This window comes from Columba livia, chromosome 11 (assembly GCF_036013475.1).
Source record: "Columba livia isolate bColLiv1 breed racing homer chromosome 11, bColLiv1.pat.W.v2, whole genome shotgun sequence".
In the NCBI taxonomy this organism is placed as follows: Eukaryota; Metazoa; Chordata; class Aves; order Columbiformes; family Columbidae; genus Columba; species Columba livia.
The window spans coordinates 10848943-10861477 of NC_088612.1; the positions used below are offsets into that span (position 1 = coordinate 10848943).

General features: G+C 46.2%; 1 protein-coding gene across 3 annotated transcripts; it reads left to right on the forward strand.

Annotated features, from left to right (window-relative positions):
- Window positions 1-1652: 1652 nt before the first annotated feature.
- HACD3 (3-hydroxyacyl-CoA dehydratase 3) lies at window positions 1653-12419 on the forward strand. 3 transcript variants are annotated; one of them, XM_065075953.1, is made up of 11 exons: window positions 1653-1838; window positions 1971-2013; window positions 2958-3031; window positions 5294-5458; window positions 6375-6426; window positions 6821-6931; window positions 7559-7686; window positions 8186-8298; window positions 8833-8939; window positions 9893-10024; window positions 10468-12419. In XM_065075953.1, exons 1-11 carry the CDS (start codon window positions 1752-1754, stop codon window positions 10542-10544), a joined length of 1089 nt encoding a protein of 362 aa, XP_064932025.1. In that variant the 5' UTR covers window positions 1653-1751; the 3' UTR covers window positions 10545-12419. The 3 variants fall into 3 exon arrangements, with proteins under 3 accessions (XP_064932025.1, XP_064932026.1, XP_064932027.1); XM_065075954.1 differs by lacking the exon at window positions 9893-10024; XM_065075955.1 differs by lacking the exons at window positions 1653-1838; window positions 1971-2013 and adding an exon at window positions 2228-2357.
- Window positions 12420-12535: the final 116 nt, after the last annotated feature.

The following is a 12535-nucleotide window of genomic DNA, read 5'->3' on the forward strand; positions in this document are numbered from 1 at the left end:
TCCCGGGACACACATTTAGCCCGTGCACGGGGACCCGGGAAGCCCCAGGTGACACATGGATCACAGAACAGTTTGGGATAAAAGCACCTTCCCAGCTCCCCCAGTGCCACCCCTGCCATGAGCAGGGACATCTTCACCAGCTCAGGTTGCTCAGAGCCCCGTCCAGCCTGGCCTGGGGTGTCTCCGGGGTTGGTTCATCCACCACCTCTCTGGGCTCAAGCGATGACAAGAATATGCTTGAGGCACTGGGTGTCCTACCCGGTCGAAAGCTGCCAAAGAGGGCTGAAAGCCAACGGTGCCTGAAAGAAGTCACAGTTCAGTTAAAACACCTGACATGTTCTCTCATGGACTCTTAAAACCACGTTTTAAGGTTTTAAAAGCAGCATTTCTTATGCAGTGCTGGGGCCAGACCGGGGATGTCCCTCCATAGATCCAATGCTGACCAGTTGGTCATACATAGCTTATATTGGCAGAAAAAATTACATATTCATAACAATTCTTGACAACCGTTAACATATTCCATGCCTGTTCTAACAAAAGCTGTCTTTTAAGCAATGCTAAGCAACATTCACATCTTTCTCAGTTACTTCTCAGCTACCATTCACATATTTCTCAGTTAAATGTTTTAAAAGAATATGTCATAAATCTATGTCAGTTTTAAGAATAGGGTATGGTTACTAAGTACAAAGATTCCATGGTTACAAGGTCTGCTTATACGAAGACTCTATGGTTACAAGGTTGGTTGATCTTTAAAGGTTCCTACCCCAATATTCTCCTAAACTATGAGTTATATAATTACTTAGAATTCAGTCTAATAATTAGAAATACAAGTATCAGTGAGGGACAGGCACTGGAGGGAACGCACAACAGCCCGAAGGGGCCAAAAAGGAGACCGTGGGTGCACCAAACGACACCCGGGGATGCAGAGGGAGCGCTGGGACACAGCGAGGCCCGGCTTGCCCAGGGAAGGGGGAGTGCAGGAACCGAACCCTGGGGGACCTGGGGGTCCTGGCGGACAGCAGGATGACCATGAGGCAGCACTGTACCAGCAATGGTACCTGGGGTGTATTAGAAGGGGGGTGGTTAGTAGGTCAGAGAGGTTCTCCTTCCCCTCTGCTCTGCCCTGGTGAGACCACACCCGGAATATTGTGTCCAGTTCTGGGCCCCTCAGTTCCAGAAGGACAGGGAACTGCTGGAGAGGGTCCAGTGCAGGGCAACAAAGATGATGAAGGGAGTGGAGCATCTCCCTTATGAGGAAAGGCTGAGGGGTGACCTCATTAATGGTTATAAATATGTGAAGGGTGAGTGTCACGAGGATGGAGCCAGGCTCTTCTCGGTGACACCAATGATAGGACAAGGGGTAATGGGTGCAAACTGCAACACAGGAGGTTCCACTTAAATACGAGAAGAAACTTCTTCTCAGTGAGGGTGGTGGACACTGAACAGGCTGCCCAGGGCGGGTGTGGAGGATCCTTCTCCGCAGACATTCAAAACCCGCCTGGACACATTCCTGTGTAGCCTCATATAGGCGTTCCTGCTCCATGGGGGGATTGCACTGGGTGAGCTTTCGAGGTCCCTTCCAATCCCTGACATTGTATGACTCCGTGAACCCCCAGCCATTCCCGCCCTTTCCCCGCCGCGCGCAGGCGCAGTAGGCCCCGCCCACCGTGGGCGTGGTGCGCAGGCGCGCGGGAGGATTTCCCCCCCGCCCCGGCTGAGCCGCTTGGGCGGGGAGCGGCGCGGCGCGCGCCATGGCGGGGCCCAGCCTGCGGCCGCACGTGCATTGGGCGCAGCGGCACCGCGAGCTCTACCTGCGCGTGGAGCTGAGTGACGTACAGGTACCGGCGGGGAAGCCCCGCCCACCGGGGGGTCACCGGGAGGTTCCGCGGGGCCTCCCGCCGCAGCGAGGGGGAACGGGGGAGGTGTGGGGTGCGGGTGCTGCCGCCGTAACGCTGCTTCTCCTCCCGCAGAGCCCGGACATCGCCATCACCGACAACGTGCTGCATTTCAAAGGTGGGCGCTCCGTCCCGCGGGCGGGTCTCGGTGTCCCGGTTGCGGTGCGCGGTCCCCATCGCTGCCCTTGGTGCAGCGGCCGAGCGCTGTGCTGGGTACAGCACCGCACGCACCTACAAACCGTTCTGTTCCAGTGCCAATAGCAACAGCAGGTTGTCTCTTGCCTAATAAATGAAAACCAGCCCTCCCCATGTTTAAATAGCGGTGAGATTTCCATACGTCTTTGCTGTCCTGGCTCAGCTGAACCCCGCAAAGAACTCGCGGCAGTTTTTTCCTTCCGCAAAGACCTCTGTTGGCGACTGTTACCAAACCTCTGCACGGGGAAGTAGCGCTTGCTTTGGAAGGTAAAGCAGATATTTTCCTAAAATATGGGTTTGTTTCAGCTGGGCGGCTGCACATTGCAGCACCACGGAGCTCGTGCTGGTTGGCGTGTCCAGGTAGCGCAAAGATACGCTGTAGCTGGTTTTATTTGGCTTTTTACCATTTATTTGGTGTTTCTTCTCCAAGATGCGTTGTCTGGGAAATGCTGCCACCCTGCTGAGACACAGCCAGGGCCATTTGATAGGGTGTCATTGCACATCGTGTTTGCTTCAGGATCAGTTTACGGCTTAGAAGGGTGGAAATTAAGCTTGGCCTGCAGGTTTTTGGAGCCCGTCTGGGGACAAGACAATAAATAAGAGATGAACACCCCCTCCTGCAAGCGAGGACCCTTTTCCAGTGCTGTGCAGAGTTGCAGCAGCTTCAGCTGCAGACTCCAGCGACTGCACCTCTAAGTAACATTTTGGGGGGTTTGTGTCTTCCCTGTATGCATGTGGTTTTCTCTCACCTCTCAGCAAGGCAGGAAAAGCAACAACTGCTGAATATTTCTATGTATAAAGTGTCATTTGCACATGGGGTGTGCGGAGCTGGCGAAGACCTTCATGCTGTTAATTCTTGTCTTCCAGCTCGGGGTCATGGTGCCAAAGGGGACAACATCTACGAATTCCAGATTGAGTTCCTCGAACCGGTTGAGCCTAAAGTAAGTATTTGTGCTTTACTAACTCTTGCAAAGAAAAGGTAATTTTTTGAAAACTCAAAGGGAAAACAGCTGTGCGTAAAGTTCACAATATGCTGCTTTTAGGTTTTCCTGGGGATTCTGTAACTGCTGCAAACGAAAGGCCACGATGCAAATTGCCTCACTGGAGCTAGTGCTCACATGGGTCAACTCTAAGAGAAACAGGGCCTTACAGGTATCGGTTAATATGGTGGATTTAAAGCAGCAAAATGTGTTGTCTGATGCAGCCTTGACTGGAGGACATGGCAAAACTGCTGCGAAGCATCACTGTGGTGTCTCCTGGCTTCTTTTGCTGACAAAATAAAGTCATGAGAACTAGTGCTTCTGGCTGGTGCAGGTTTCTTAGGTTGCCAGGCTGTGGGTCCTGTTGCAAAGTCTTGTCTTAATTGCTGCTGTGGTCCAATAGGAGCTTGGCTGGAGGAGCAGCCCCTCTGTGTTACTCACAGGTGGCTGTGAAGTCTGGCTTTACCTCTCAAAGTGGTTGAAAGCACGAGAAAGCTCTGAGCTCTGCTCCCAGGGCAGGATTTGTGCTGCTTATTCCTGGCTGCCCACTGGGGAAAGCTGCAGTCAGACTGGGAGCCACCGTTCGTCGAGGGAGTTGGGACCACCGGAGGGTGTATTTCTAGGGTCTGTTGGTGGGTTTCTTGGGTGGCTCCTACCAGGTATTGAGTGGCAGAAAATCCCTTGGTTCCAGGATCTGGTCACCAGTTTGTCATCTGTCCTGTAAAGCAGCAGCTGCCTGGTCTACAGCGTGGGAAGGGGTGCTCAGCACCACCTGTGCTTGTCCCCTGTGCTGGCAAACAGGGGCAGTGCCAGGAGCCAGGCCTAGAAGGGAAGCCCTTGCCTCTGCAGAGCAGGCTCTTTCCAAAAGTCTGGTCACTCTGAGTCACTGTGGAGGGGCTGGAGGAGAATCAGCTTTCCAAAATGTGTGTAGCTGCAGATGGTCGGGAGTCCAAGGTTTTGCAGTCCAAGGTTTTTTCTTTGATGTGCACCCTAAGTGCCTTTTTCTGGTGCCAGGGTGGCCACTAGTGGGAGATGGAGGCTCTGACAGGCAAGGACCAGACAAGGGTAGCTGTAAATCACAGCTGCAGCCTTCAAATGTCCTGGGAGCATCCAGGCAGCCTTGACAGAGCAGTGCTGGTATAATGTGCACAGTTGAGAGCTCAGTTCATGGCTGTTATGCATTATTTCCAGCTGGTTTGAGAGGGAGTTCCATGCAGAGCAACCTGGCTTGGCTTGAGGTGCGGACGGATGCAATGGTGGCAGTAAGGTGGGCACCCACCATGACAGTGCTGTGGGCTGTTATGCGGAGTGTGGCTGTGGCAGTGACCACACTGCCAGGTCCATCAGCTCCCCATTGTTTCCAGGTGGTTCCTAAGGCTGTTAGCTTTTCCTCTTGCTGTAGCAGGTGTCACACAGAATCACAGGATGGTTTGGGTTGGAAGGACCTTCCAAGCTCATCCAGTGCCACCCCTGCCATGAGCAGGGACATCTTCACCAGCTCAGGTTGCTCAGAGCCCTGTCCAGCCTGGCCTGGGATGTCTCCAGGGATGGTTCATCCACCACCTCTCTGGCCAACCTGGGCCAGGCTCTCACCACCCTCAGGGACAACAATTTCTTCCTCATGTCCAGCCTGAATCTCCCTCCTTTAGTTTAAAACTATCACCCCTTGTCCTGTCACAACAAGCCCTGCTAAAAAGTCTCTCCCCATCTTTCTTACTGGCTCCTTTTAAGTATGGAAAGGCCATAATAAGGTCTCCCCAGAGTTTCTCCAGGCTGAACACCCCAACTCTCTCAGCCTGTCCTCCCAGCAGAGCTGTTCCAGCCTCGGATCGTTCCTGTGGCTCCTCTGGCCCCTCTCCAACAGGTCCATGTGTGTCCTGTGCTGAGGAACCAGAGCTGGACCAGCACTGCAGGGGGTCTCAGAGCAGAGGGACAGAGTCACCTCCTGACCTGCTCTTCACTCTCCTTCTGATGCAGCCCAAGGTGCAGTTGGCCTTCTGGGCTGCCAGTGCACATTGTTGGCTCATGTCCAAACATGGGGTCCCCTGTTTTGGACAGGAACCTATTACATTTACCAGTGGCTTGGGCAGCTGCAAGACACCTGTGCTGCAGCAGTCTGTGTCATCCCAGCTTCCCTGATGGTGGGAGCTCAAGTATCAACTCAGCCTTGACCTGTGTTTCTGAGGACTTCTGCTGATGTTGGTCCTCGTGTCTTCCCCTCAGCCCGTGTGCAGGGTGACTCAAAGGCAGCTGAACATCACCGTGCAGAAAAAAGAGAGTAACTGGTGGGAGAGACTCACCAAGCAAGAGAAGCGCCCACTCTTCCTCGCTCCTGACTTCGACCGCTGGTTAGATGAATCGGATGCTGAAATGGAGCTGAAGGAGAAGGTCAGTCCTGTGGACGCGTGTGGCTTCTGCTGCCAGCTGCAGACCAGGGGCAGCTGTTCCCTTGTGCATGAGCTTGTGTCCTTCGTTTACCTGGAGGTGTCTGGCATGCTGATTATTACTCCTATTTCATACAGATCCATATAGAATTGCTGAAACAGCTCAAATTGTAAGGAGGAGTTCCAAAATAGGCACACTTTTGGCTAGAAAGAGCAGCAGCTCCAGTCTGAACTGGTGGCTTCACAGCCTCGTGTCCCTGTCGGGATCATATCAATGTGCTGTACGGAGCCCAGAGATGCCAGACCTGGACGTTGCTTGTCTGGAAATCAGGGATTTTCTGGGCTTTCCTGAGCTGCTGGGCTGGTCCTGATGCTGCATTCCCACCACCTGGTGAGCTTGAGTGGCTTATTGCAGCAGGGAGGTGCAAGACTGGCTTGGAAAACACTTGAACAGGTCATGTTTCTGCAAATCTTGTTTTACAACAAGCGCTGCCCTGTTCCCCTCCTCAGACACTGAGCTTACTGAAGGGCCGCTGCAATGCCAGGAGCCAGAAAACTTGGGCTGGATGTTCTCAGTTCCCTTCAGGTGACTTGGTGGGTCATGAAATGTTTTAAGGAACAGCTCCGAGCAATATTAATAACTGAGAATTAACACAGAAAATGAGGGTTTGCAGCAAAAGCACCTAATTACTAGAATAAAATACATTCTGAAGGCAGGATAACTAGTTAACACCCTCTAGCTTTTACTATACCAGAATTTCTGTCTGAAGAATGTGCTGTTTTATGGAGGTGAATATTTCAACCCTCTAGCGACTGGCTGATTAGCTGAGTTTTAGAGCCACTAGCTTTGCAGTAGTATAGTTAACAAATCACTTGCTAATTACAGTAACAGTCTTTACAACCTTATCCTTCATCTTAAGGAAGAAGAAAAGATTAACAAAATGAAAATAGAATCCAGAGTCCCGAAAGACCGTAAGTAACTGTACCTTTTTAATGTATAAAGTGGGGTTTAGAAAGCTGCTGTCACTCTTATATGCAAATTTCAGCTCTTACAGGGCAGTTTTGACCAGCTTGGTGCATCTTGGAGGGGGATCTTTGTATTGTGAGCTATTTAGAAATTTAATAAAAATGCACTGCAGTTTCCAAGGAATTTAAAACATCTGACTAGCAAAAATTGAGTTCTAGGAGATGATGATAACAGCAGGCAGAACCCCCAGTGCACACAGCAACCCTTTTATCATCATCAATAGCTTCACTTTTTCTTGGAAGCTTTATTCTCCCAGGACGCCTGGTTTGCAGCTGTACTCTTTGCAGCAGTGTTACCATTGCCCTCTGCTCACCCCATGTATTTATTCTATGATTGTAGCTTTCAGACACCTGAAGAAGGGATACTTAATCATGTATAATCTTGTACAGTTTTTGGGATTCTCCTGGATTTTTGTGAACATGACAGTACGACTGTTCATCTTAGGAAAAGGCAAGTAATAGTATTTTATTTACATTGGGTTTTGTATCATTGTTTTGGTTTTTTTAGTGTTGTTTTTAATACTTTCTAAATAGTGAAATCTAAAGGAAGACATATTGAGGAAACAAAACCTTAATAGCATCACTGAAGCATGCAACAAAAGCCTCTCAAAAGCCATCACAGTGTCAAGGACAGGGAAATACTGTCCTCTTGTAAATCACAACTGCATGTTCTGATGAATGCTCCCTGTACTCTGCCAGGATTACTGCTAAAGAAATCAGTTGGAGCAAAACGTGTCGCTCACTGCAGTGCTGGTATTTTTGAAAATGCGCCAGGCAGAATATTTTGTTTTGAAGCAAGAGCACTGTATTCTACTGAGGTACAGCACTATTGCTTTTTTTGTAAAGTAATTACTGAAATAGCTCTTGATCCTTCTGTGTGTGAAACAGAGCACTTGAGCAGTGTTTCTGGCTTAACTGCTGGAACTTCAAGATAAAGCCTATAAAGAAGATACATAATTATGCATAATGTTTTGTGAAATACAACTAGAATCCTGTTATCAAGATAACAGCTGCTGCACCAGCTTCCTGCACATGGAAATTCATTTGTTCTCTCAAAATGGTTTCCTTTGTCTTACAGATTCCTTCTATGACACATTTCACACTATTTCTGACATGATGTATTTCTGTCAGACCCTGGCATTAATGGAGATCATGAATTCCCTAATAGGACTAGTCAGATCACCGCTGATACCTGCTGTACTGCAGGTAATACTTTAAAATTCTTCTTGCTCTTCCCATGTTTAAAGTAAATCTCTATTTTCCACAAGTGTTGAGATGCTCCTAAAGTGAGTGATACAACCTCACTGGCACTGGACTAGAGAATATATTATTCTAGAGGCAGGAGTCTTCTGAGTCTTGGCTTTCCTCTTCCATCACCTTGGTAAGATAGTTCAGGACAGCAAAAATGAGAAACAGCTGACAAAAAGTACATTATTTTGATTGGGTTGCAGTGCACTTTTTATCCTGTTTGTGGTTGTTGTGCATAAAAATGAGGATGGATGATTTAGGACTTGGATTGCACCTAAATACAGAGCAAAAAGTGTGCTCGTCAGAAGCAGGTCATAGCTCAGCTGCAGGTAGTTGTGTGCTCAGCATGTGTTTGCGGTGTGAAGAGTAGATACCCTGTGTGGGTTCTGCCAGCAAGGACTTGTTCTTTCTTTTGATGAAGAGTGACTGTTCCTTAAATTTGTTTTTTCTTAAACAGATATTTGGGAGAAACTTTATTTTGTTTGTTGTCCTTGGAAGCTTAGAGGAAATGCAGAGCAAACCTGTGGTGTTCTTCCTGTTTTATTTCTGGAGTATCATTGAACTGTTCAGGTTTGTGGGATTTTTCTTCTAGCGGGTGTGTAGACACCAATGTGATTGTTCCCAAGAACTCTTTATGGAAGACTTTGATCTTTGTACCTTTTGGAAGAGTGGGACTAGTGTATTTGTCCCAGAGGGTAAAAGTCACAGACTGTCACAGCCTTCCTGCGTTGTTCCACCTCCCAAAAGCTGGGACAAGGCTGGAGTATGAAAATAATCTTGCCCTGAACCTGAGGAAACCTGTTGCTTTTTTACCTTGAGGGTTCTGTTGCTTTGAACTTCCATTAAGTGAGCTGCACTATTCAAAATAAGTGTGTTGAAAGTTTTGTTAGGCTGTTACATTCATCCATATGGCCAGAATAGCAGCATTAGTTCCATAAACTGCCAAATAAGGGTGTGCCCATCATGATCCATAGGAACAATTTGAATATTATGTTGTGTGGAAGTTATGTTGACTCTTCTGCAAAGCAGATATATGCAAGACTAATTCTAGTAGCAGCTTCCATTTTAAACTGTGTCTTTCTTTACATGCTGAATTGATTTTAGGTATCCATATTACATGCTTTCTTGCATTGGTATTGAATGGAAACCACTCACCTGGCTCCGTTATACCGCCTGGATCCCTCTCTACCCTTTAGGAGGCTTGGCAGAAGGTATGTCCAAAAAAGACAATTTAATAAACAACAAGGCTGGGCAAATAAATCAATTTTTTGTTTGGCTGCTGGACTAGAAAATAATATAATAGAACAACAGATGGACAGACATTTGCTTTGAGCTGAAATCAATGTGAGCATTTCTGTCTTTGTTACTGAATCAATTTTTTTTTTCAATTTGATGTGAAAAAATGTCTTCCTTTTGGGCACTGGAAAGTGAAGGCAAGAAAAGGTTACCTGACAAAGTGACCAAGCATGTGCTGCTGTCCAATGCTTACTTGCCTCTGCTGATCCAAAGCAGTGCTTTATTTTCTTTTGTTTGCTGGACCTGACTTGGTCAGCCTAGCTTGGCTTCACACCAGCTCACAGATGTTGGTGTTGTCTTGTAAATCATTGCACAGGACAGGCAGGGGCCAATTTCTCCCCTGAAAGCAGCAGAGCCTCTTCTGAGACAGGCACGGTGCTTGCCAGGTAGGGCTCTGCTCTGTGCGGGGCTTTACAGCGAACAGGTCTGGATTATTTTTATTTATTTAGGAAGCATATCAACCCTTCAGCCTCTAGCTGTAAGTAATGTGCTGTAATCTTACCTGTCAGAACCTGTTTCAATGGGGCAGGAGGAGGTTTGTACGTTGCCCGTCTCCAGGCACAGGAAAGGCTTCTCCTGTGTCATCACTGTGGGTATTTCTGCGTGGGAAATACTGTGGGCGCTGCAGGTTACAGTTGCGTGTGACAACAGTGTTTCACCAGGCAAGTTCACTTTTACAGCTAAACGGCGCCACTGCCTGAGCTAGCTGCTTTCCGTCATACTGCGTGTTTGAAAGAAAAACAGCTTTAAAATTGTTATAATTAATGAGAGCTAGCAAATAAGGGAAAATCCTGAAAAAGCTGGTGCGGGCTGGGCAATTTGTATATTTGATCTGTGTTTGCTAATGATGATGGCCTTCTGCTTTCAGCTGTCTGTATTGTTCAATCCATTCCAATCTTCAGTGAAACAGGGAAATTTAGTCTGGGATTGCCAAATCCACTGAATGTCACAATCCAGTTTTCATTTTTGCTTCAACTATACCTTATAGCCTTGTTTTTAGGTAAGATCCTTAACTGTATTTCTCACTATTGAAACAGAATGGCCAGTTTCCTCTAAATAAATATGTTTTTGAAAGAAAATGAAATTTCTGCATCTTGGGGATCATGGCAACATAAAATTGCTTGAGGTGAAGAATTATTCTTGTTACTTATATAAATTTGTCAGTGACGGAGGGGAACACACCTACAATTAGCACTGGGTAGCCCTCCAAGAAGGAGACCTTGGTAACAAGTTAGTAGCTTTATCTACTGATCATTTGGGTTAAGAGAGTAATTTTTACATGTATTTATAACTTCAGTTCTTTAACATCTATTTATAACTTGCTTTTTGTGTGGTGGTTTGTTTGTTTGGGGCTTTTTGTTCTTTGTTTTAAATTGGGTACAGTCATCTAGTATTAAAAAGAAGCAGCAATGTCCTGCCTAAACACTTCATTCTCTTTTACAGGAGTATTTGTAAACTTCCGTCATCTCTACAAGCAAAGGAAGCATCACCTCGGACCAAAGAAGAGAAAGATGAAGTAAAGGAGGACTGCAATGCTTTCTTACCTAACTTATGACAAGATAAGCCTCTAATTATTACGGTTTTACCCCCTGTAATGTAAAGAATTTTGTAAAATTAAATGATCACGCTAGATTTCATGATTTCATAGTGAATTCAGGTAACATTCCCACACACTGTATTTTGTTCCTTTTCAGTGCATGGCATTCACCATTGAACAGTAACATTTAAACTTGTATCCTGTCAGCTACCATGTTAGAAAGAAATCCTATTATCTGCATATAATATGCTTATAAATGGTGGAGCAGCACTACATAGAAATAGTGTTTATCTTTAAATTGGATATTTGCTCTTTCAGTACTGCATGCAGATAGGGTGTCTGATGTGGGGATACACTGTTTGCTGGCCTGGGCTGTTCTGGGGTGCAGCTGGATGGCAGGAGGAGCACGATCTGAGGCCACTGAACAGCATTTGGACGTTTATTTTGGGGTAAACTTGCTCAGCACATACTCCTTTTCTTCTGCAGCATATTGATGCTGCAAGAATTAAAACTGGAAGTAGCTAATATTGATTTAAATGCTACCAACTTAGTTTGTTTCTAGTTTAGCCTTACGAAACAGGAGCGCTGTGTGGATCCAAGCTTTTCTTTAGGGACACATCCTTATTCAGGCAGTGGGGAATGGAAGCTGCCAGTCTGTGCCATGGGCAGAGATGCTTTTGTGGTTGGTAATGCAAGCACTGAAACATAATAAAACAAGGAAACATAGGTACCAGCTTCCACCTAGCATGTGAACCCCAAAAGAACTCCAGCCCACCCACACAAAGGGAAAACAGGGACCTGTCATGGAAGACTGGGCTCCTCTGATAATTCCTGGCAGGGCTGTAGCTCCTTAAATTTATTTATATTCTTCAGAAAGGCAGTAAATATTGCTTTTCTACTTAAACTTAGGAGTGCAGCTGAGAATTTGCTGTATATGCTTTGTTGGCTGGTGCCCAGTGGGATAGAGTAATGGGTCAAATAAAACCCTGTATTATTTTGATAGCAGGTATCAGATCTGAGTAGGAGAGATCCCACAGGGGATTTAAGTGACCCTTTCCTCTGTGCTTGCTTTAAACAACACCAAAAAAGAGGAGCCGCCCCCCCCCATTCCAGGTCATCTGCTCTCTTACCTGGAAACCTTTGTTTCAGTTGACTTGATTTCAACAAAAAGTTTGCTCTAAAAGTGAATTGTGGTTACAAACAGGTTCCCTCCCAACAACTGCCACTGCCCCCAGGGAAATGCCAGAAATCCAGAACAGGCACTAAAGCTGAGATTAGCTTAGTGCTGTCTTAGCATTTATCTTTTTCTACTGTAAAACACTATGAATCCTCCAAAAACTATTTTCTATATTAAAGGTAACAAACAGCTTACAGTTTGTGATGGGAGCCCAGTGATTGTTGCTGTAAAGGAAAGGCTATAGTGTTGTAAGAAGATTCTAACGAAGAACAAGTAGAAGCTCCACGCTGCATTTCACAAATTGTGTTCTGTCAACAAGAGGCGTGATGAAACTTCTCTTTAGGGATACCCGAGACTCCCACTCAAAGGAGAGTGCAGCTGATTTTACTCAGGAGAGATGAGCATTATTTACACACTTAGTATTTCACTACAGCACACACTGTACCTATGTTTGAACTATGTCAAAGGATTGAATTAGCTGAGCAATAGAACAGCAAGGATCACTTTCATTCTTTAATTTCTCCACTGGGCATTTGAACTTCTGTTAGGAAATCCGTATGTATTACTACTTATTTCTCAGTGAAACTGTGGTACTTAGTGCAAGCTGTCATGGATCTTACACTACTGAATTTTAGTCCTTCAGAAAGAATGTGTTTCTATTAATAAAGATTTACAACCAAATTTTGCTTTAGTTCAGTTCTTTCCCTGAATCTGAGAAGTTGTAAAATTTATTATAGTTTAATTCATGTGATAAACAGGTGGGAGCCAAACCTTCACCCAGTCAATGTTTTAGGCTA

What these genes read in the sequence shown, in the direction of transcription:
- HACD3 (XM_065075953.1), top strand. Translation starts at nt 1,752, where the DNA reads ATGGCGGGGCCCAGCCTGCGGCCGCACGTGCATTGGGCGCAGCGGCAC. An exon ending in TCGAACCGGTTGAGCCTAAA is followed by an intron (nt 3,032 to 5,293) that starts GTAAGTATTTGT and finishes TCTTCCCCTCAG; the next exon opens with CCCGTGTGCAGGGTGACTCA. An exon ending in TGATACCTGCTGTACTGCAG is followed by an intron (nt 7,687 to 8,185) that starts GTAATACTTTAA and finishes TTTCTTAAACAG; the next exon opens with ATATTTGGGAGAAACTTTAT.